The sequence below is a fragment of the Garra rufa genome, chromosome 18 (assembly GCF_049309525.1).
Source record: "Garra rufa chromosome 18, GarRuf1.0, whole genome shotgun sequence".
Taxonomy (NCBI): domain Eukaryota; kingdom Metazoa; phylum Chordata; class Actinopteri; order Cypriniformes; family Cyprinidae; genus Garra; species Garra rufa.
The window spans coordinates 21,347,942-21,372,029 of record NC_133378.1 but is presented as its reverse complement, the minus strand read 5'-3'; the positions used below and the strand labels follow the sequence as shown (position 1 = coordinate 21,372,029).

Sequence of the window (24,088 nt, the reverse complement as noted above, 5' to 3'; positions counted from 1 at the left end):
ACAATCCTTCAGAAATCATTCTAATATGCTCATTTGTTGTTCAAGAAACTTTTTTTTTTTTGATTGTTTATTATCAATCGAAAGATCCAAAGATCAGCATTTATCTGAAATAAAAAGCTTTTGTAATATTATACACTATACCATTCAAAAGCTTGAAGTCAGTATAATGGAGTCAGGGGGACGATTTTAAATGATTTTAAATCATTAAAATTAATAATTTTATTCGGCAAGGATGCTTTAAATTGATCAAAAGAGATGATAAAGACATTTATAATGTTACAAAAGATTTCTATTTCAGATATATGCTGTTCTTCTGAACTTTCTATTAATCAGAGAAACCTGAAAAAAAAATTCTTAGCTGTTTTCAACAAATGTTTTCTGAGCCGCAAATCAGAATATTAGAATGATTTCTGAAGGATCATTTGACTGGAGTAGTGATGCTAAAAATTCAGCTTGAAATCACAAGAATACATTTCATTTTAAAATATATTTAAATAGAAAACAGTTATTTTGAATAGTAAAATTATTTACAAATTTTACTGTATTTGATGTAATTTGGATCAAATAAATGCAGTCGTGGTAAGCAGAAGAGACTTCTTTAAAAAAAATTAATCTTACTCTTCAAAAACTTTTGACTGGTACTGTATATACACTACTTTTAAAAAAGGCAGTAAAACAGTCATTTTGTAACATTATTTGCTAATTTTGTAGCATATAACTGTTTTCTATTTTAATGTTTTCAAATATGATTTAATCCTGTAATTATAGACTTCAGTGTTACATAATCTTTCAGAAATCATTAAAAATGATGCTCAGTATTATATAGTGTTATTTAAAAAAAAAAAAAAAACATTGTGCTGCTAATAATTTTGTCACAATAGACCTTACTCTCGCTTTTTATAAATTTAATGCAGTTTTGTTGAACAAAAACATTTAATAATAAAAAAACAGCTATTTTAAGTACAAGCTGACTGAATGTACAGCAGTGAATATACACTTATATGTAAGATAAATTTAGGTTGCTGTGGCCGATAACAATCATTTTTTAAATCTTCAGAGTGGGGAAATTTTGAGATGCACCACAAGCATCTCCCGCAAAAGAAAAAAACCGTGACAAATCGTCCAGGTGCAAAAACCAACTTCACACTTAAAATAAGAAAGAGGAAGTGTGTGGGTTGCAGTCATTAATAGAATCTTTAGCTTTGATAGACTTTTCATATGTGTCTGTGTGTGTTTTGCAGCTGCTTTCAGGAACCTCGGGCAGAATCTGTGGGGCCCCCATCGCTATGGATGTCTCAATGATGTTCAGGTTAGCTGTGTGGTGTCTGGACCCTGTGCTGCCCACAGTCTCATCATCACCACAGAGGGCAAACTCTGGAGCTGGGGTAAGCGTCCACACAAGAACAGTCTTTCCTCTTTTGTTCAGAAAATGCACATTCATGAGGTGGAACAACTTTGTCTTTAGAGAAAATAATTTAAATCTCTGGGGAGTTGCATAAACGTAGCTTCTGTGTTAAGACAGTGTCTTAAGAACTACTCTGACTAACTAGCACTTAGCCAAGTGTTTTTTTTTTTTTGTTTTTTTTTTATTCAACATAGTCTAGTCTGTTTTTATGTAACAGAACTAAAACATGACCAGTCTTAATTAAAAAAAAATTGACTTTCAAGACTAGTCGAAACCTTTTATGCAACTGTCCCTGAATGTTGTCTTATTAAATATGTGTAGAAAAAAAGTGTAGAATAAATCATTAAAAAATTTAACATTTTTAGGCAACTTTATTTTTTATTTTTTTATCTCTAAAGGCTCTTATGCTGCAATTATGATCAAAATACAGTTAAAAATGGCAATATTGTGAAATGCTACAATAACTTAAAATAACTGCTCTTATTGTAATATATTGTAAAGTGTAATTATTCCTGTGATGACAAAGCTTTTAAGTAGACATTACTAGAGTCTTCAGTGTCACATAATTTTTCGAAAATCATTATATGCTTATTTGGTTAAGAATTTTTTTTTATTCATGTTTTTTTTTTTGTTTGTTTGTTTTTTAGTAATTTTTGTGGGCATAATTTGATAACTATGTTTGATCTTTTTTTCAGTATTTTTTGCTAAATAGACAATTTTTGTTAAATAGACAGTAAAACAAGAGTGTTTATTTAAAATAGAAATGATGTAATATATTATTATGTACACTGCCGTTCAAAAGTTTAGGATCAGTATGTTTTTTTTTTTGTTTTTGTTTTTTTTTTATCTATTTTAAAGAAGACTGTTATGCTCAAGTTACATTTATATTTTGATAAATGCAGAAAAAAGATATGAAATATTGTAATTTAAAATAAGTTTTCAGTGATGCAAAGCTGATTTTTTTTTTATCAGCCATTACTCCAATCTTCAGTGTGACATGATCCTTCAGAAATTATAATATGCTGATTTATTATAAATGTTGGCAACAGTTGTGCTGCTTAATTTTTTTTAATTGATACATTGTACAACATACTTTTTTTTTATTATTTTGATTAAAAAGTAAAAATAAAAACAGCATTTATTCGAAACAGAAATATTTTCTAACAATATAAGTCTTTACTACTGCTTTTCATCAATTTAACACATCATTGCTGAATAAAAGTATTCTTTAATACAAAGAAAAAAGGGTAACCACAAACTTTGAACAGTAGTGTATAAATACAAAAGGATTTGTATTTTCAATAAATGCTGGTCTTTTTAAATGTTTTATTCATCAAAGAATCTTGAAAATAAAATCAGGTTCCAAAAACATATTAAGCAGCACAACGGTTTCCAGTTTTACAACAATGTTCATTACTTAAAAAAAAAAAAAAAAAACATCTTTCTGACCCCAAACTATTGAATGGTACTATATATATTTTCCCATATAGTAACACTTGTTCACTAAACAACTAAACTTGGAGATATACATTTTTGCCTCTGGTTCTTTTCAGGTCGTAATGAAAAAGGACAGTTGGGTCACGGTGACACTAAACGATTGGAGGCTCCGAAGCTGGTTGAGGGCCTTGGGGAGGAAGTGATTGTAGCAGCTGCTTGTGGTAGGAACCACACTATGGCTTTAACAGGTGGGCAAAAGTTTGCTAAATGCGATAGGTTTGTCATATAATTGGCCTTATTGTAATTGTTGCATTATTGTTAACTGTGAATGTGGTGTTCTTATGCTTTGTCTCACAGAAAATGGTACTGTCTACTCCTTTGGAGAAAACAAACTGGGACAGCTAGGTCAGGGCAATCAGACAGATGCTGTGCTCAGCCCAGCTACAGTAAGACTCTCTCTGGGTTTAATGGAACATTTAACATGTTCGTTGTATTTTTAAATGTTCCACAAAACATCTGCATTGATTTACCTACAGATCCAGTACAATGGGCAGCCCATAGTCAAAGTATCCTGTGGTGCAGAGTTCAGTATGATTGTGGACTGCAAGGGGAACCTTTATTCTTTCGGTTGCCCAGAATATGGCCAACTAGGTATGCAACACTAGTCCAATGGAGCTTAACTGTAATAGTCACCAAACACCTCTGTTTGGAATATTTACCTATTTTTTTTACTGTATCCAAAAGGGCATAACTCAGATGGAAAGTTCATTGCTCGTGCCCAGCGCATTGAGTTTGACTGCGAGCTGATCCCTCGACGGGTAGCCATTTTCATTGAAAAGACCAAGGATGGCCAAGTGCTTCCTGTGCCCAATGTTGTGGCTCGGGATGTATCATGTGGGGCCAATCACACAGTGAGTAGCAAGTTTGTAGATTGTGTTGAAAATTAGACATGGAGGAATTGCAACTGATTTATATTGTTGTATCCACACAGCTGGTGCTAGATTCCCAAAAGCGTGTGTTTTCATGGGGATTTGGGGGATATGGACGACTAGGCCATGCTGAGCAGAAAGACGAGATGGTCCCACGATTAGTCAAGCTCTTTGACTTCCCTGGCCGTGGTGCAACTCAAATATACTGTGGCTATCAGTGTTCCTTTGCTGTCAGTGAAACAGGTAAGCGTATAATTCCTCCCTTGGTAATAACAACCTAATACCAATCATATATTGGTGGTTAATGGTGCTTGTCTCTTCCTCAGGTGGTCTGTTTTTCTGGGGAGTGACAAACACGTCCCGTGAGTCCACCATGTACCCTAAAGCTGTGCAGGATCTGTGCGGATGGAAGATTCGCAGTCTGGGCTGTGGGTAAGTGAAGACAGGACTCTGAAAACATGTCTTATGAAAGATTTTGAAATGTTTGCAGAATGTTGATTAGGTGTTATCTATGACTTTTCTCAGGAAGAGCAGTATTATCATAGCAGCTGATGATAGCACCATTAGCTGGGGACCATCACCCACATTTGGAGAGCTGGTATGTTTATCCATCTTCTGTTAAAGTCTGTTTAAGAATTAAGTCAGTAACTACTAAAGCATTAGTTGTGTGTGTGTATGTGTATATATGTGTATACATACTAATATTATTTTTAAAAGGAAATTGATATTTTTATTCATCAATTAGGCATTAAATTGAAAAGTGACTGTAAAGATGATCCGACTAACTGTTAGTCAACCAAAATTTCATTAGTCGCTTAGTCACAGGAAAATAACAATCCACAGGAAATGGCAAAGTCATGCAGTCAGTGACAGACAGATCGTTAACGGCTGGTCTGTGTGGTAATATAGTACATTGGGCAGGACATCCAAATGCTTGCTTATCATTCATCAACCTCAAAATATGGCTTTTCATCTGAAAGATGTATGTAATAGCAACTTTACATGGCAGCTCAATCTAACGTCAACCTAGAAAAAATGTGCGTTATTCAAGTGTGTGGAAGCTGTAACAGTAGCGCGCTCACTGCATGACAGAAAGAGGCACCAGTGTGGTCACTTGCTCTTAAAATACTGTGATTTTTGGTCTTGCGGATAATACCTCTTTCAAATCTGCCAACCTCAATGTTTTTTGTGTGTGTGCTCACAGTAACAAAACCTTGCGCTTTTGTAAAATAGTGAAAGCAACAAGATGCACTTTCTGCCGTCTCGGTCTCTGTGAACTTGCCTTAGAGACATGAAAAATCTATCTATAGAGAGTGAAATGTCTAATTTTAAATGAACCAATTCAAATAGAAAAAACATTCTCAGATTATGTAATCCGTATGAAACATGCATACAGGCACATCACTATTACATCTGCCAGTGCGCAGTGGCAAGCCTTTTTTGCATGTGCTTATTAGGCAATGTAGGCAATTCATTGCAGGCAGGCTTGTTATTATGATTTATGTGGTTTATTAATAAACGTGCGACTAATAGTCGACTAGAAAAATCATAGAGGGCAGCCCAGATAATACTATTCTATTTATAATAAAACGTTACAAAATATATATATATTTTTTTTTTTTTCAAATTAATGCTGTTTTATTGAACTTTTAAATTGATCAAAGAACCATCCTGAAAAAAATTAGCATGGTTTTCAGAAAAATTAAGAAGCAGAAAATATTGGTAATAAGAAATGTTTCTTGAGCACAAAACCGTATGTTAAAATGATTTATGAAGGATCATGTGACACTGAAGACTGGCATAATGATGCTGAAAATTTAGCTTTGCATCACAGGAGTAAAATGCATTTTAAAATATATTACAATAGAAAACAGTTATTTAAAATTGTAATTACATTTTACAATAGGTGTGGGTGAAATGACAAATCTTACACAAAATGAGCAATTTTATTTCACAGTAACAATAGATCACAATAGTGTTATTTTTGCTTTAAATAAGGTCTGCATGACATAAAAAAAAATGTGATAACAGAAATTTTACCAGTGTCAGTATGACACAAAAAAAACTAAAACTACCCTAAATAATAATAATAATAAAAAACTTACTAAAGACAAATAAACGGTCACAGATTATATAAAAAAAGTAATTACAAAAAAATAGGACAAAAAAAACCTACAGTAGTACAAATAAATAAGAAATGCTACATACACTGTATTGTATAAAGTAAATGTACAAATGTCACATGTACTTACAGTGTACATAGTTCTGGTAATATAAGGTCACTATATGGGTTAGGCTTAGGGGTGGGTTCAGGGTACTAGTTATTATCTAGTTAATGTAATTACTATGCTGCTTGATAAAGATAAATGACAGACAACAGGAATATTAGACTGCTGTCACTTTAAGAGCTACCAAGATCCAATTTACTGTTACACGTTTTCTTTCTCAACTGTTTGCTTTCATGTAAGACCTAAGTTACTGTGTTTACAAAGGCGGGCATTTTGACACACACAAGTGTATTTATCCATTCAAAGCCCATAAAGCAGCAAAAATAACTCCCTGCGCACTGTCTTCATATCAGACAGTGCACACATGGTAAAATTAATTCTCTTTCACTGCTGATTGATTTTCAACGGCTTAAAATCCCTTTGTTTTTAAATTGCAATGCTTAATGCCTACAAATTATAAATTTTCATGACCACACACCACATTGGTGATGTCTATGTTGTGTGTGTGGTCTAGCCTGGGTTTCCCCATCCTGCCTTGCGCAGCGCGATTTTATTCACGCTTCTAGTCTAGTCTGGAAACCATGGACCTAATTTTCACCTAAGATAGGGAACCAATCACAGAACGGGGAGGGAGCAGCAAGACGATGACGCCTTCTATGCGACTCACCGAAGCAGTTTGTTACTATGGATCCAGCATGGCAGCAGCCGCGAAGTTATCTTTCGTGTCTACACCGGACGCGAGCGGCGTGACCCGACGCGACAAATGACATTAGAACCTATTATGCTGTCTACACTGGATGCGGCGAGACACGGCAAATCCCGACAGTGATCTGTTGCCACGTTCTATTTATGACGTGCTCACACAAAGTTTAAATGATTTGCAACGGTCGCCTTGTCGCGTCCAGTGTAGACAGACTTTAGCTGTTGCGGCGCGGCAACTGTCGCGTCCGGTGTAGACACGGTATAGTGTTCTAAGTAGTTTAGAACTCAAGTTTATTTTGAAAAAAAGAGCAACTTTAGGCGATCACTCTACATACGTCATCCGGTATAATTGAAACGATTGGCTATGAGCTACGCACAGGCGCATTTGATAGACATTCGTTTCGCCCAATAAACGGCTCTGGGCATTCGTAAACCACGCCTCAAATACGAGAAAATGAACATGTGGTTCCCAGACCACGAATCATGACTAAGTCATAACGTGGTCTGGCGTTAGCCAGGCTATGTGTGGTCACAAAAATTTATAATTTGTAGGCATTGTAACAGCGACAGACACAAAAGCCCAAAATCTATATCGGATGACAATTTTTTTATTTTTTTTTACAGGTTAGTCATGGCTACCTGTATATCACCCACCCCTAGATTCACAATATTACTGTTTACCCCATTTTTGATCACAGAAATGAAGCCTTGCTGACTGTGAGAGACTTTCTTCAACATGTCCATAAATGGTGTAAAGATTGTAAGTTTCTCATATTTAAATGTTGCATTTTTAGGGCTATGGTGACAACAAACCCAAGTCATCCACCACTGCTCAAGAGGTCAAAACTCTGGATGGCGTGTATGCAGAACAGGTGAGTTCTGCTGTCAAAAGCGTGACCCGTATCCTCCCAGAATGATATTAGGTTATGGCTATGCAACTAAAAACTGTCATTTCAGGTGGTGATGGGCTATTCGCACTCCCTGGTTATTGCTCGGCAAGACACTGAGCAGGAGAAGGAAAAGCTCAAGAAGCTTCCCGAATACAACCCGCGCACACTCTGATTGGACATCATTCACGTTTTCTCCAGGGGCTGTTTTTTTTTTTTTTTTTTAATGGAATGCCTCTGCTCACTAGGTCACCTGGGTAATCAGTTTGGTTTGGATGGGATTGTTTATTTTTCCTTTATTTTTGGACATCATATTACATTTTTGAAAGACAAGCCGCATGTCGGGTAAAAGTATGAAAGAAGTCACATTAACTGATCTGTCTAGGCTCGGGCGTTTCAGAATGGTAATTGTTTTGATTTCACAATAGAGCCAGCAACTGCTCAGAGCACTCGGATTCCACTGGATCCATCCCCTTTACTTATACATTCCTAATGGAAGTGTATCCATTGTTTGTTTTTTCATAACAATGACTGTGAGATCCATGTCTGCTCTCTTCCAAAAACTGGTGCTAAATCATTCTAATGCAGACTATCAGTGGGCTAAAGGTTAACTAAAAGACAAACTCACTCCATTCTTGTGCCTTTTTAAGTGAGATGATTCAGGCTGAGGAAGTTCAGTTAGTCCTATGACAACTCAAGTGTTATGGGGCACTTCATCTTTTAAACATCACTCTCATTACTTCCAGCTCCATGTTATCATCACCATACATAAGAACATCATTCTCCTCAAGACCACATAGCTATATCAGATACAGACTCCTGTTAATCTGTTCAGGGAAGTATTATCAACTCCTACAATGCAAATGAGACATCAGCTGTGAGATTTTTATTCAATTCATTCACTCCCTTTTTTAGCAATGTAAGTCATTAATCTTCATGTCCTTGCTAGTATTGTAAACTACAGAAATGCTGTTCTCATGTGTTGATGTTAGCATGTTTTGGAAATAATGGACTTGATGTTGAGAAGAGTAGGATTGTCCCATCATCTGGGACCACAGTGTCTTTACAAAGCATCATTTCATGCAATATGTTGAATACTGTGCCATTTCTTTGTGTTCACCTGGGCTTAAACTGTGATCACATTTATGTTTCATAATCTGTTTGTAAGTCTGTACAAGAATCCATCCACAGTTTGTGGGCGAGCCACAAGCTCATGTGTTTTATGTTCTATAATTTTAAATTGTGTACCTACAAGAAATGTTCATTTGTTTAGGCAGTGTATGTCCAGGAACTGGAATTCCAACTCTTATTCTGAATTCTAAAATGTTATTTTTTTTTTTTCTTAATATTAAATAAAGGTTCATGTACGTTGGTATATGCTGTTGAATTATTTGTTTAGCTGTGCATCTGCTCTGGTTTAGTTGGTATTAAATGAAAATTCACCCTATTTATTTTCCAAATGCATGTTACAGGTGTTGTGAACAATTCATCTGTGCATGTTTAATAAAAAAAATCACTTTGTAATGTTTAATCAAAATATCAAGTGGACCTTTTTGTAAAAACAAGATTTTCTTTTCTCTGAAGTATGATGACTTCAATCATTTAGTCTGCAAAAAAAATCTCCCCTTCCTCCACTTTTGAGTACAATGCCCACATCTCAGAATTCAAACAACTGATGCATTAAAACCAAATCACTTTGAACTTAAACCGTTAATCGCAGATGTACACCACAATATAGAAAAAAAAAGATCTGATCCCACTTCATTCTGACTTTAACCCCCAGTTTCAGACAAGTTTAAAGGTTTAAGGCTAGTCCCAGACTAAAATGCATGTTTGAGCTGTCTCAACTGAAAACAACCTTCTCTGACGTACATCTATAACATTTTCTTCTAAGGCATTTTTATAAAGGCTGATTCAATAAAATAGTCTTAATTTAACTGAGGGTTAGTCCTGGCTTAAGCAAAGCAGAGTTTGTGAAAACGGGCCTATAAGTATTTATAGTGGATAAGTACAGTGCCCACTATTAATATTGGCACCCTTAGTAAATATGAGCAAAGGTGGGTGTGAAAAATCTGCATCGTTTATTCTTTTGATCTTTCATTCAAAATATTCACAAAATTCTAACCTATCATTGAAGTGAAAAATGTTTTCTCTAGTTCACATTAGCCACAGTTATTGGCACCCAATAATTGCAACGTCCCTTCCTCAAGTGAGAGCAATGGCAGAAGCTTAATTTTGTGCTTTTGTTCCTTCAGGTCCCACAAATATTTTGGTTTTTCAGCATTTTTGTGTATTTGAACCCTTTCCGACAATGACTATATGATTTTGAGATCCATCTTATCACACTGAGGACAACTGAGGGACTCATATGCAACAATTACACAAGGTTGAAAAGCTCACTGATGCTCCAGAAGAAAACGATACATTAAGAGCAGGGGGTGTAAACTTTTAAACAAAATTAATTTTCTTATTATGCCTAAATATATTTTTTTACATTTAGTGCTTCACTTCAGAAGCTACAGAAGATACTTGCATGTCAAATTCTTATTTTCTTATCTAATTCTTATTTAAATTCTGAATTGTGTTTCCTTCTGAAGCATCAGAGAGCGTTTGAACCATCAGTAATAGCTGCATACTGAGTTCCTCAGTTGTCCTCAGTGTGAAAAGATGAATCTCAAAATCCCAGTCATTATGAAATAAAATTTTTCTCTAGTCCACATTAGACACAATTATTGGCCCTCAATTATTGCAATGTCTAAGATAACAGCTCTGAGCTTCCTTCCCTTCAGTTCACCTCACTTATTTTTTTAGGGTTCAGATCAGGGAACTGTGACGACCATAGTAAAAGCTTCATTTTGTGCTCAGTGACACATTTTTGTGTTGATTTTGGTGTTTGTTTTAGATCATTATCCTGATGGAAGATCCAACCACAGCCCATTTTAAGATTTCCAATGGAGGCAGTTAGGTTTGTTTTTTTATCTGTTGGTATTTGATAGAAACCATGATGCCATGTATCTAAACAAGATGTCCCGCAAAAAAATAGGCTCACAACATTAAAGACCCAGCAGTATTAAACTCACCATCTGGTGGGTTTGCTGCCAAAACCCCTTTTTTAAAGTTTTATCTGACCATAGAAATGAGACCAGCAATGAGGATTTTTCTTGAAACCCTACCAAACAACACATGCTGATGTAGTGGCTGTTTGCTAAAAAAAAAAAAATAGGTTTTCTGATCCCAATCTCTAAAATTCTTTAGCTCAAAACTCTTCTCACCATGCATTAGGATGATTTAGACACAAATCATCTGCCTCTTCCAGGCAGATTTGTGACATCTTTAGTTGATTGGAACTACTTAATTATTGCCTTGATAGTGGAAATACTTTAGCTTGTTTTTTTTTACAGCCACTTTCTATTTTGAGAAGCTCAACAATCTTGTTCAGCACATCAGAACTATATTCTTTGGTTTTACTCCTTGTGATAGATAATTAAGGGGGCCTTTGTGTTCTGTATAATCCTGTAGAACAGGAAGTCATGTAAATATGAATGGAAATACACTTCAGAGATATATTACTCGTAAGCATTTCTAGGGGTGCCAACATGCATTAGGAAAAAACATTTATTTCATAATGTGAGTCCCCCCCCACTTTCAATTGTTTTACTTCAATGAACGGTTAGAATTTTGTAAAAAAATTTTTAAATGAAAGATCAAAAGATAAACAATGAAGATTTATTTTCACAGCCGCCTTTGCTCATATTAACCAAAGGTGCCAATAGTAGTTGAGGGCACTGTAGGAATAAATAGGTGTTTATCTAACATCAAAATGCCAATGATAAAGAACTATAGGCGGATACATAAAATGCAGTCGTATATGAATTTATTTAAATGTAAAAAAAAAAAAAAAGCAGGAAGAATTTAATCTTCATCCTCCTCTTCTTCTTCATCCTGGTTGATCTGGAAGTATCGAAGCTCATAGCTTTCTTTCGTGTTGGCCACAACACGCAACCAGTCTCTGAGATTGTTCTTCTTTAGGTATTTCTTTGTGAGGTATTTCAGGTACCTGCAGGAGTAAAATGTAAAGGTGCAGTTAAAGATGAAAAAAAAGGAAAACAAAGTCAAGATGTATCAAAACACCCACACACACACCTCTTGGAGAAGGGCACCTCAGAAGAAACAGTGATTTTGCTCTTGCTTCTTTCAATGGTGATCACTCCACCTCCCAGGTTTCCAGCTTTACCATTAACTTTGATGCGTTCCTGTAGGAACTGCTCCTGTAACCACACATGCAAATGACAAGTCACAAATTGGCAGTTATCTGACCTCTTCAGTGTAATATAGACCGTTGTACACGGTCTTTATCTACTCACAAAGTTGGCAGCATCCATAATGCCATCTTCAACAGGATGAGTGCAGTCCAGCGTGAACTTCAGGACTTGCTTCTTCTTCTTTCCACCTTTAGAGCTCTGCTGCTTCCTCTGCAATTACACATAAAAACGTATACTTTCAGTCTTGTGTCTGTCACAGTCATGTCACTTTTATCAGAATAACAAAACAGTAAAAGTGTGGCAGAGTTGCGCGCAAGATTAGTCAAGCTCATTCAATGATATATACACGGGGTTTATTCAATGGTACGTCACGTTTGCTTTACGCACTGGGTTAGTACTAAACTTATTTTGTGACAGCGATAACGTTTACAATGCAGTCTCAAATGATCTGTGTACATGATAATTAATGGAAACGTCTGTTATTTTGCTCACTAGGTCCGTATGTTCGAACTTACAACAGGCGCCATAGCGAGAGATTCGTCGAAAGGAAGAACTACGGCTGCGCGTCGCGATCGTGACGACACAGGCGGTTTAATCTAGCGCGGATGCAATCGATGTGTTCGATTGCTCTGTTGTTGGATATAGTAATAGACGGTTTACCGTTTGCAGTAAAGAAAAAAGTCATAATGTACTCTATGTACGATTTGACCATGTAAAATATGACTTTTGTTCAAAAGGAAACGTTTGACTTGATAAGGTCAATCTTATCTTATCTTATCTTGTGACCCACAGATTAGAGGATGAGGAAATGACAGAAATGTAATGCTTGGAAGAACTCATTTATCATTTTAAATCGTTTTTTTTTTTTTTTTTTTAGAAAATGACCCACAACTTCTATTTTTTTTAGGTAAAGCTGAAGTAAAAAGTTTACATACACCTTGCAGAATCTGCAAAATGTTAATATTTTAGCAAAATAAGAGGGATCATACAAAATGCATGTTATGTTTAATTAGTATTGACCTGAATAAGATAAGTTCACCTAAAAAGATGTTTACATATAGTCCACAAGAGAAAATAATAGCTGAATTTATATTTGACCCTGTTCAAAAGTTTACTTGATTCTAAATAGGCCTACTGAATGATCCACTGTGTGTTTTTGTTTAGTGATAGCTGTTCATGTCCTGAACAGTTAAACTACCTGCTGATCTTCAGAAAAATCCTTCAGGTCCCACAAGTTCTTTGGTTTTTCAGCATTTTAGTGGATTTTAACCTTTTCCAACAATGATTGTATGATTTTCACACTGAGGACAACTGAGGGACTCATATGCAACTATTACAGACAGTTCAAACGCTCACCGATGCCTCAGAAGGAAGCATAATGCAATAAAAGCCAGGGGTGAACACTTTTTGAGTTTAACTTATTTTGTCTTCTGGTAAACATCTTCTATAGCGTCTGAAGGACAGTACTAAATGAAAAGAAATCTGATATTTAGGCAAAAAAGGAAAACGTACATATCTTCATTCTATTAATCTCTTAATACATTTTCTATGACCCCTCTTATTTTGGTAAAATAATGAACATTTTGCAGATTCTTCAAGGTATAGGCACTTTTGACTTGAACTGTATATATAAAAAGATATTTTAGTTCGCATGTTAGTTAAAGTTAGATATACTGTGTGATTTAATTTTAGCTACCAGGGCTCCTGCTTTTGACAGACAATGGCATCTGGTTTGTGTTGTGTAATGAGGGTCTCAGTATTCTGGCCCCAACAAATCACCCCGTCATACAGCAGATACAGGAGTGTCAACTGATTGTTTGTTCTTGAAGTCATGTCCTGCATCTAGGAACCCTCACAGAACCTTCACACTGCATTCACTACACCCGGCAGAAGCACTCGAACAGGACAAGGTATTTAAATATTCTTTATCTAAATCTATGTGAATGGAATTAAATACATTTGTGACCCTGGACCACAAAACCAGTCTTAAGTCGCTGGGGTATATTTGTAGCAATAGCCAAAAATACATTGTATGGGTCAAAATTATTGATTTTTCTTTTATGCCAAAAATCATTAGTAAATTAAGTAAAGATCATGTTCCATGAAGATTTTTTGTAAAATTCCTACTGTAAACATATCAAAATGTAATTTTTGATTAGTAATATGCATTGTTAAGAACTTAATTTGGACAACTTTAAAGGTGATTTTCTCAGTATTTTGATTTATTTGCACCCTCAGATTCCAGATTTTCAAATAGATGTATCTCGGCCAAATATTGTCCTATCCTAACAAACCATACATCAATAAAAAGCTTATTTATTGAGCTTTCATATGATGTATACACCTTATGACTGGTTTTGTGGTCCAGGGTCACATTTATTATTTCTATATCTTTCAGCATGCATTTATTCAATTGACCTTTATGTTGTTTTGGATCGTATTGGCCTTATTCATTCTGAGACTTTTTTCTGGCTTATATCTTCTAAATTAAATAATCAGAACTGACCTTGAATCTCAAAGAACTTTTAATTATATATTCTGATTCAAGGAGTGCCCAAGGATGCTTAAAAATTATTTATAATTGAGATACAGTATAAATGTGCAATGTGTAAATGTGCTCAAGCATATACTACATAAGAGTATCTGAAGGTCTTATTATATTTTCAGATGTCTGGAGAGATCTTTTCTCCTTTGGATAATCTTTATGACCTGGACAGTGCCAACTGCCATCCTCTGGTGTGCCACTTGTGCCAAGAACAGTATGAGCATCCATGTTTACTGGACTGTTACCACACGTTCTGTGCCAGCTGCCTGCGTGGAAGAGCCGTGGACAGCCGACTGACTTGCCCTCTCTGTGGGTAAGAATTTTACTTTATTTAATCATTGATCACCTTTTTCTAGCAATTCACATTTTAAAAAAATATGCACAAGTTTGCATTATTATTAATGCATTAGCATAAGTATGGAAACCTGTTTCCATCACAGTATAAAAAAAGTATTTGCAACCTTTTATCTCACAATTTTGACTTTATTTGTTCTCACAATTCTTAATTCTCCAAATTCTGACCTTTTTTATATATAAACACAGAACTGCACGATACTAACTAAGAATTGTAAAATATTAATTCACTATTCTGAGAAGAAAAGTCGGAATAGTGAGACATAAACTTGCAATTTGCAAAAAAAAAAAAAAAAAAAAAATTGCAGAAATGTGAGATAAAAAGTCGCAGTTACTTTTTTTCAAAACTTCATGATGGAATCAAAAAATAAACCCAGAACTGTGAGATTTAAACTTTGAGTTGTATTTAAAAAGCATGAACTCTGAGTACATATCTCTCAGTTCAGAATTAATAGCTGGCAATCTGACTTTTTTTTTAATCAAAATCACTAGAGACAGTCTGAAACTCAGAATTGCGAGAAAAAAAGTCAGAATTGTTAGATAAAAAGTCAGAATTACCTTTCATACTATTTTATTCCATAGCTGAAATGGGTGCACATACTTATGACATGTATGCATTTGAAAAATCTAACATTGTTTATATAGATCTAAATGGTCAAACAACATTGTCTGGTCAACTATATAGTGCCAGGGGCATTTGTAGGAGAGATTGGCTTCAACAGCTGCACCATAAATCCTGCCTTTGTGTTGGACTTAATAGAAAGTCTATGGGCACATTCTGCCAAGGCCACTGTGGTATCAAACTATAAACCTAACACTATCTGTCACTTGACACTGGATACACGGGTCCTGGCTTGGCTACAGTTAGAGATGGCTAAAATGCCTGTGTGCTCACCGTTCTGTTTCGATATAGTAAGTCTAGCAGCAGCTTAATCGCACACCGTAGATCTTGCACATATGGAGGAAATATATTAAAAAATGGAAAAAGGCTGGTGGTCTTTATAAAGCAGCATGTTAGAGTAAGTATGAATTCGTTTTTAGCTGGTTCAGTGTTAATTTGAAAGTTATGTTGCTGAAAATGTCTTAATATTTGTGTTGCATTATGAGTGTTATATTATGGCTTTGTGATTGCATGCATTACGTATTTGTCATTGTTATGTATCAATAAAGCAAAGGACCATACTAATGTTACAGTATAGGATTGATTAAAACTGCTTTTGTCAAATACATTGTGATTAGTTCAGATAAAAGTGATTTCACAGGGAATCTTTGACCGATTAAGCTTAGAAATATTAAAACAGTCTTTTTGTTGAGAATTATGTACATTTGAGTCTCATGCTTGTGTCTATTTCTGTCTCTACGCTGGTTTATCTATCAGTCTCTGTTATATCTCAGAATTCAAAAGAGAGCTATTTGTGTCGTTGTTGCTATGAGGGAAAGATAAACTCGTCAGTGCCAGACGTATGACTAGGACATTATCAGGCAATGGGTCAAAAGTTCTGCATAGACACACAAAACTCTCTGTTTCTTTTGTAGACATCCATCCGTTGTGAAAGGAATAAATGCACTCCCTCCAGAGGATCGACTCCTAAAGTTCTTGGTGGACAGTTCAGCAGACAGTGAAGAAACCGTGCAGTGTGCTAACTGTGATTTGGAGTGCAAGAAACAGGTCTCATTATCACCTTCACAACACTGAAACATGCACTTCGTAAAAAATGTATAGAAAAATTCTTTCATTAATAATCACCCTCGAGTCGTTCCAAAACAGTAAGACCTTCGTTCATCTTTGGAACACAAATTCTAAAGATATTTTTGATCAAATCCAAGAGCTTTCTGACCCTGCATAGGCAGTAATGCAACTGACACGGTGAAGGCCCAGAAAGGTAGTAAGAACATTGTTAATATAGTCCATGTGACATCAGTGGTTCAAACATAATATTATGAAGCTACGACAATACTTTTCGCGAATACGATTCTATGTCAGAACGCACAACACGCTTGGGTCAAGGTATTCTCTTAAATGAATAAAGTCATTAGTAAATTATTTTTGTTTGTTTTTTTGCACAAAAAGTTTTCTCATAGCTTTACAACATTATGGTTGAACTACTGATGTCACATGGATTTTTTTATCAATGTCCTTACTACCTTTCTGGGCCTTGAACATTTTAGTTGTGTTGCTGTCTATGCAGGGTCAGAAAACTCTTGGATTTCATAAAAAATATCTTGATTTGTGTCTTGAAAATGAACGAAGGTCTTACAGGTTTGGAATGACATGAGGGTGAGTAATTCATGACAGAAATCTTATTTTTGGATGAACTGTCCCTTTAAGTATGTGTTTGAGTCACTAAAAAGGACCATTAGAATCAATCAAAGAGTCATCAGAATAATTTTTTTAGGAATAATAATTTGGACAGGAATTCACTCACACAAATCATTAGTTGAGAATCAGTAGCGGTGTTTGTAACATGAAACAAAAAAGATTAGATTTTGTCTGTTTATGTTTTTAAATCTTTTACAAACTCCAGGATGTGGATGCAATGTATTATTGCAACACTTGTTGCCAGCCACTGTGTCGAGACTGCAGGGAAACCACCCACAAAGCCAAGATGTTTTCCTGCCACGAGATTGTCTCCTTGGCAAAGCGCACCAAAGAAGCCCACAAAAAATGCGGTTAGTGTTTTGAATTCTTAAGTTTCCCCAGCCAAATATACATGAATAATATTCATTCGTCAAAAACAAGTCTTTGAGATTCATTCAGCTCCTGTCTGATTGCAGCCCTCCATGAGGAACTCTTCATCATGTTTTCTACAGAGAAAAAGTCCATGCTCTGCATCAACTGCTTCAGAGACATGCAAGTGTGAGTTATAAACAACTCACAGAGCATAAAATTAGCATATCACTCATAAGATTTAAAAATAATATGGGTTTGTCTATTCCATAGGGAGAGCAGAGCACACTGCATTGATATTGAGACAGCATATGTGCAAGGCTGTGAAAAATTGGACCAAGCCGTCTTAGTGAGCTTCTCTCCCATTCTGTTCTTTCGCAGTAATGTGTACTTTCATCTGTGTCTGTACTGTGTGGCGCTGTGAAGCAGCTATTGAAGTCATTTCACTCTCCTCAGGCTGTTAAGGAGCTTCAGACGTCAGCGCGAGAAGCCATTATTCTGCTCAAAGCCATGATTGGAGAGGTCAGAGCCAATGTGGATGAAGAAGAGAGCGCCATCTGCACTTTGTTCAATAATATGCAGGTGTCATGATTTATACTGCATTTATATGATTTGGATTAAAAAAAAATACAGATCATTTTAGATTTTTGAAAAGGTGATGTTAAAATGAAATGATTAATAATAAAATTGGTGGTTCACATTTTTTTGTTCTTAGGAAAGACTAGCAGAAAGAAAAAAGATTCTACTCAAGGCAGCACGAAGGTAAATAAAATAAATATTACTTAAAAATAAGACATTCTATATTCAAATGTCTTACACAACATTAAAAGCACTGGTACAAAAATGCCCGCTGTTCTTCAAAAAAAAAAAAAAATCATTGAGGCCCCACAAATTTTTTGGTTTTTCAGTATTTTTGTGTATTTGAACCCTTTCCATGGTTTTTCCATGATTGTATGATTTTGACATCCATCTTTTCACACTGAGGACAACTATCATATGCAACTATTACAGCAGGTTCAAATGCTCACTGATGCTCCAGAAGAAAACACAAAGCATTAAGAGCTAGGGGTGTAAACTTTTGAACAAAATGAATTTTCTTATTTTGCCTAAATATCTTTTTTTTTTCATTTAGTACTGGCCTTCAGAAGCTTCAGAAGTTTCCTAGAACACAAAATAAGTAAAATTTACCCTGATATTCAAATTCAAAAGGTTTTCTCTTAATGCATTGTGTTTCCTTTTGAAGCATCAGTGAGTGTTAGAAGCTTCTGTAATAGTTGCATATGAGTCCCTCAGTTGTCCTCAGTGTGAAAAGATGGACCTCAAAATTATACAGTCATTGTTGGAAAGGGTTCAAAAACACAAAAATGCTGAAAAACCAAAGAATTTGTGGGACCTAAAGGATTTTTCTGAAGAACAGCAGGCAGTTTAACTGTTCAGGACAAACAAGGGACTCATGAACAACTATCACTAAACAAAAAAAAAAAAAAAAAAAACACAGCTGTGGATCATTCAGATAACAACACAGTATTAAGAATCAAGTGTATGTAAACTTTTGAACAGGGTAATTCTACTGAAAACTATTATTTTCACTTGTGGACCATATGTAAATGTATTTTATGTGCAATATCTTATTCAGGTCAGTACTAAATAACAAACAACATGCATTTTGAATGATCCCCCTTCATTTTGGTAAAATAATTTTGAAGAATTTGCAAGGTGTGTGTAAACTTTTGGCTTCAACTGTATATATATTATACTGGTGTTTGAGATACAATTGAGATATATTATTTAAATACTTCATATTAATATAATAATAATAATAATAATAATAATAATAATAATAATAATAATAATAATAATAATAATAATAATACATGTAGTCTAAGCACGCACACAAAATGATTAAGTAAAAAATGACCAAAGATCTTGAACACTTATAGGAACAAATATCTTCTTTTATGTTTTTATTTTCTAGTCAGCATGAGGAGAAGGATAGAGCCTTTAAAGAGCAGTTATCTCATCTTGCAGCACTCCTGCCAACTCTCCAGGTAATCGCATTTTCTTCATGGCTTCGTGCTTCATCTTGATATTTTTATTAAAGATTATTTTCCACTGAATTCTCTCTAGGTTCATCTTGTTACATGTTCTGCCTTCCTAAGCTCTGCAAATAAGTTTGAGTTCTTGGACATGGGATACGTGAGTACAAACAAATCAAATATTTTTATTAAATAATCAAAATTAAATTATTTCAGGGCATGGTACCAATAATAAGAATCATAACTCATTGATTTTACCTCACACAGCAATTAATGGAGAGACTAAAGAAGATTGTGAAACTACCACACAGGCTGAGACCAGCACAGAGCAGTAAGGTTAGTTTACTAAATTCATTTGTTAAAATTTAAGTTAACGCACCTTCATGTCATTCCAAATCTGTAAGACCTTCGTTCATCTTCAGAACACAAATTGAGATATTTTGTGTGTTCTACGTCAACGGCAGCACATGCATACATCGTGGTACTCTCAATAAGGGCGGCGAACTGTACCAGGATAGAAGAAATCGTTGAAAAAAGTCATTTTTTTGGTTTTCTTTGTGCACAAAAGTATTCCCGTAGCTTCATAAAATTACGCTTGAACCACTGATGTCACACGGACTATTTTTGTCCTTACTACGTTTCTGTCCTCTGACCTTGCTTTCTCTCAGATTTCATCAGATATATCTTAATTTGTGTTCTGAAGATGAACTAAGGTTTTAAGAGCTTGAACAACATGAGGGTGAGTAATGACAGAATTTTCATTTTTGGGTGAACTATCCTTTTAAGTAAGTCAGTGATATCTATCATTAGTGATAAATGTAATCCATCCATGCAGATAAACACAGAGTATCGCTCTGAGTTTGCTCGATGTCTGGAACCACTCTTGCTGTTGGGGCAGCGGCGTTCAGTGTCCACTACAGGGAGTGTGGCTTTAGGTCTGGGAAACGCCAGTGGACTGTGAGTCTGTTTATTCAAGACTAAACATGCATATTAATAAAAGTAAGATTAAATGAATCTTTTTATCAACTTCCTGCAGGATGCCATCATCTCTGTCAGTGCAGTGTCACTCTCCAGCCATGAGTGACATGTCACTGTGCTCCTCGGTGGTGCACAGGCCGACCTCACACCGTTACATCAGCACTAAGGTCCTGCTGGCGGAGGGTGGAGAGACTCCCTTTATGGAGCACTGCTGCAACTACGAAAACAGCTACAGGGTGAGAGTTTCTTGCATAGTGATACGGTTCAGTCATTCTATTTTATTTTTAGCTTTTTTTCCTAGCTAATGTTCTTACCAAGAGGAAATTACAGGAAATTAAAATCAAATGTATTATATTATGTCCAACCCCTAAATGCATATTTGCATAGAAAAAAGCTAAAGGTATAGTCCATATATACTCTATGATTTCATCACCCTCAAGCCATCCTAGTTGCATATGACTTCTCTTCTTTCAGGCGAATACAGTCTCAGTTATATTAAAAAATGTTCTGGCTCTTCCAAGCTTTATAATGGCAGTGAATAGGGGTCGAGATTGTGAGGCCAAAAAAAGTGAATCGATTTCCTTTAGAAGGCCTTTATTAACCCTTCTGGTGCCATGTGGAGTACTTTTTTATGATGGATTTATGTACTTTTTTGTACTTCAAAATCTCAACAGCCATTCACTGCCATTACAAAGCTTGGAAGAGCGAGGACATTTTTAAATATAACTTTAAATATAAATTGTATTCATCTGAAAGAACATATACATCTAGGATGGCTTCAGGGTGAGTAAATCACGGGGTAATTTTTATTTTTGGGTGCGCTATCCCTAGAAATATTGTACTGCAGCTGACAAATTCTTCATGTTTGTTCAACTAGACTTTACAGACAGAAATCCAGAAACTCAAAGACCAGGTGCAGGAGATTCACAGAGACCTGACTAAGCACCATTCACTCACCAAACCTGACACCATGAATGAGATTCTAGAGAGGTCTGTTCAGGTGGATAGACAGATTTCATCAGAGTACTCCTCGGTGGAGATCATGCGGGCCATGTTCGAGGAGGTGAGATGGCAATACTGACATTAGGAGGAGGTAAAAATAAATAAATAAATAAAATGTCATTACACAATTCATTTTGTTTTTAGATCTGGGAGGAGACATTACAAAGGGTGGCAAATGAACAGGAGATTTATGAAGGTGTGTAAGTATATAAATGCATAAGATTAATCTTTTCACTGCAGTTATATCTGAGTTAATGTATTTAGTGATTTTTGCTGGTGTTCATTTTTCTTCATTTTTTAGCACAACTTCATGACTTGCTTCAGTTAAAACAGGAGAACTCCTATTTGACCACTATCTCCAGACAAATAGGCCCTTACATTCGCTCTATAGAAAAAGTGAAAGAGCGTCTGGAGCCCAGGTTTGGAGAGCTTGATGTAACATTTCCTTCTTTTATACATATTCATTTATGACATTTGCCAAGCTGATTTGGGCTCACCTATACTCTATATACACTACCAGTCAAAAGTTTTTGCACAGTAAGATTTTTTTATGTTTTTTAAAGAAATCTCTTCTGCTCACCAAGCCTGCAAAGTACAGCAAAAACAGTCAAATTGTGAAATATTTTTAGTATTTAAAATAACTGCTTTCTATTTGAATATATTTTAAAATGTAATTTATTCCTGTGATCAAAGCTACATTTTCTGTATCATTACTCCAGTTGTCAGTGTCACATGATCCTTCATAAATCACAAAACATATTAACATTATTATTATTATTATTATTATGTTGAAAACTGCTAAGTAGAATTTTTTCAGGATTCTTTGATGAATAGAAAGATCCAAAGATCAGCATTTATCTGAAATAAAAAGATTTTGCAACATTATGCTGTTCTTCTGAACTTTCTATTCATCAAAGAAACCTGAAAAAATTCTGCTTAGCTGTTTTCAACATAATAATCATAAATGCTTTTTGAGCAGCAAATCAGAATATTAGAATGTTTTCAGAAGGATCATTTTACACTGAAGACTGGAGTAATGATGCTAAAAATTCAGCTTTGAAATCACAGAAATAAATTACATTTTAAAATATTAAAATAGAAAACAGTTATTTTAAATAGTAAAAACATTTTTAAATGTTACTATTTTTGCTGTACTTTAGATGAAATAAATGCAGGCTTGGTGAGCAGAAGAGACTTCTTTAAAAAACATTACCAGTCAAAAGTTTTTGGACTTTAAGATTTTTAGTGTATATATACAGAATACTCTTATTAGGGATTTTATGTGATGTTTTTCAGTCTAATTTGATCTTTAACAGGCTGAAGGAGCCTAAAGAACTCGAAGATGATCGTACAGAGATCATGCTGAAGCTGTACGAGGACAGCACGTCCACTGCCGACACACAGCTCAGGTGAGTTCCCAGCAATTTCTCAGAAGTATATTCTTCTCTAATGTAGACATACAACACTCAGTTATTAATTATTAAGTATTAATGGCTATTCCATGCTTTACCGATACAGTAATGAGCTGTCCTGTAACACTGAGGACAACTGGACTCTAAACAGCCTTTCAGAAGAGACCAATCCCAAGAACAAAGATTACTACAGGCCAAACAAGCAGAAGAACGCCAATGATACAGCCAATCGCAAAGAGATACCAATGTAAAACTGCATTTGTTTTAATCCTACAAACCTCTGTTACCCCAAAAAATAAGCATGCACTTACGTAAATCTAACGCTCTACCGACTAGTTTACAGTGGTTGCAATTTAGGGAATCACAGTAATGTCAAATAAACATTATATTCAGTATTTATTTTAAAGGTCTGTTACATTTTGCTGAAGAAGTTAATAATGTGAGCGGTACAAGTTATCATCCAAGAGGTAGGGCGGTCCTCTCCCATTAGCTTTTTGCACGAGCGTAGTGCAACTCTATTGCATGTGTTCAAATGTCCATTACCTGTACGCATATATTATAGTGCTCGTCATTGGTTAAAAGTGTGCAAGAAATTCCTATTCTTTACCCAATGTCTATATAAGCTACATCATGCCAGGAGGAGAGTGGAGCCTTCCTCCCAGAAATGTAAAATCGGAAAGATTAAGACTTTGGATACAGCATAACTCCTCTGGCGTTCAGCCCTCTGAATCCCACCTTTGTAGAAACAGATTTTCTTGTTGAATTATCATGCAAGTGTGAAGGAAAGTGACAAGACATGGATATGGTAATGAGCAAGTGTGGGAGTGAAGACAAACATAACTGAAGGAATGAACAAATGAACCACAAAACCAGTCTTAAGTAGCATGGGTACATTTGTAGCAATAGCCAAAATTATTGATTTTTCTTTTTTGCTAAAAATCATTAAGATATTAAGTAAAGATCATGCTCCCTGAAGATATTTTATAAATTTCCTACCATAAATATATCAAAACCTAATTTTTAATTAGTAATATGCATTGCTAAGAACTTCATTTTGACCACTTTAAAGGCGATTTTCTCAATATTTCGATTTTTCTGCACCCTCAGATTCCAGATTTTCAAATAGTTGTATCCCGGCCAAATATTGTCCTATCCTAACAAACCATACATCAATGGAAAGCTTATAAATCTCAGTTTCATAAATTCTAAATGACCCTTATGACTGGTTTTGTGGTCCAGGATC

General features: G+C 35.2%; 3 protein-coding genes across 4 annotated transcripts in view; 2 read left to right on the top strand and 1 right to left on the bottom strand.

Annotated features, from left to right (window-relative positions):
• Window positions 1–8,963, top strand: part of rcc2 (regulator of chromosome condensation 2) — an 11,124-nt gene extending 2,161 nt beyond the window's left edge. Inside the window, exons 4-13 of the mRNA XM_073822675.1 lie at window positions 1,242–1,385; window positions 2,959–3,090; window positions 3,200–3,288; window positions 3,379–3,493; window positions 3,587–3,753; window positions 3,834–4,014; window positions 4,098–4,203; window positions 4,297–4,369; window positions 7,496–7,573; window positions 7,659–8,963. Coding sequence (XP_073678776.1) covers window positions 1,242–1,385; window positions 2,959–3,090; window positions 3,200–3,288; window positions 3,379–3,493; window positions 3,587–3,753; window positions 3,834–4,014; window positions 4,098–4,203; window positions 4,297–4,369; window positions 7,496–7,573; window positions 7,659–7,763 — 1,190 coding nt within the window. The 3' untranslated portion in view covers window positions 7,764–8,963. The remainder of the gene's footprint in view (window positions 1–1,241; window positions 1,386–2,958; window positions 3,091–3,199; window positions 3,289–3,378; window positions 3,494–3,586; window positions 3,754–3,833; window positions 4,015–4,097; window positions 4,204–4,296; window positions 4,370–7,495; window positions 7,574–7,658) is intronic.
• Window positions 8,964–11,445: 2,482 nt separating this feature from the next.
• On the bottom strand, window positions 11,446–12,409 carry LOC141291125 (large ribosomal subunit protein eL22). The gene is made up of 4 exons (XM_073823297.1): window positions 12,366–12,409; window positions 11,953–12,060; window positions 11,732–11,856; window positions 11,446–11,645 (listed from the first exon to the last, which is right to left on the bottom strand). The coding sequence occupies exons 1-4, from the start codon at window positions 12,375–12,377 to the stop codon at window positions 11,501–11,503; spliced, it is 390 nt and encodes a 129-aa protein (XP_073679398.1). The 5' UTR covers window positions 12,378–12,409; the 3' UTR covers window positions 11,446–11,500.
• A 2,108-nt stretch (window positions 12,410–14,517) lies between these two features.
• rnf207b (ring finger protein 207b) lies at window positions 14,518–23,968 on the top strand. 2 transcript variants are annotated; one of them, XM_073823294.1, is made up of 17 exons: window positions 14,518–14,708; window positions 16,286–16,418; window positions 17,275–17,419; window positions 17,525–17,606; window positions 17,691–17,766; window positions 17,874–17,999; window positions 18,133–18,179; window positions 19,393–19,465; window positions 19,545–19,613; window positions 19,721–19,789; window positions 20,289–20,410; window positions 20,490–20,667; window positions 21,309–21,494; window positions 21,578–21,629; window positions 21,735–21,852; window positions 22,750–22,842; window positions 22,952–23,968. In XM_073823294.1, the coding sequence occupies exons 1-17, from the start codon at window positions 14,518–14,520 to the stop codon at window positions 23,094–23,096; spliced, it is 1,905 nt and encodes a 634-aa protein (XP_073679395.1). In that variant the 3' UTR covers window positions 23,097–23,968. The 2 variants fall into 2 exon arrangements, with proteins under 2 accessions (XP_073679395.1, XP_073679396.1); XM_073823295.1 differs by lacking the exon at window positions 14,518–14,708 and adding an exon at window positions 15,662–15,768.
• The last annotated feature ends 120 nt before the right edge of the window (window positions 23,969–24,088 follow it).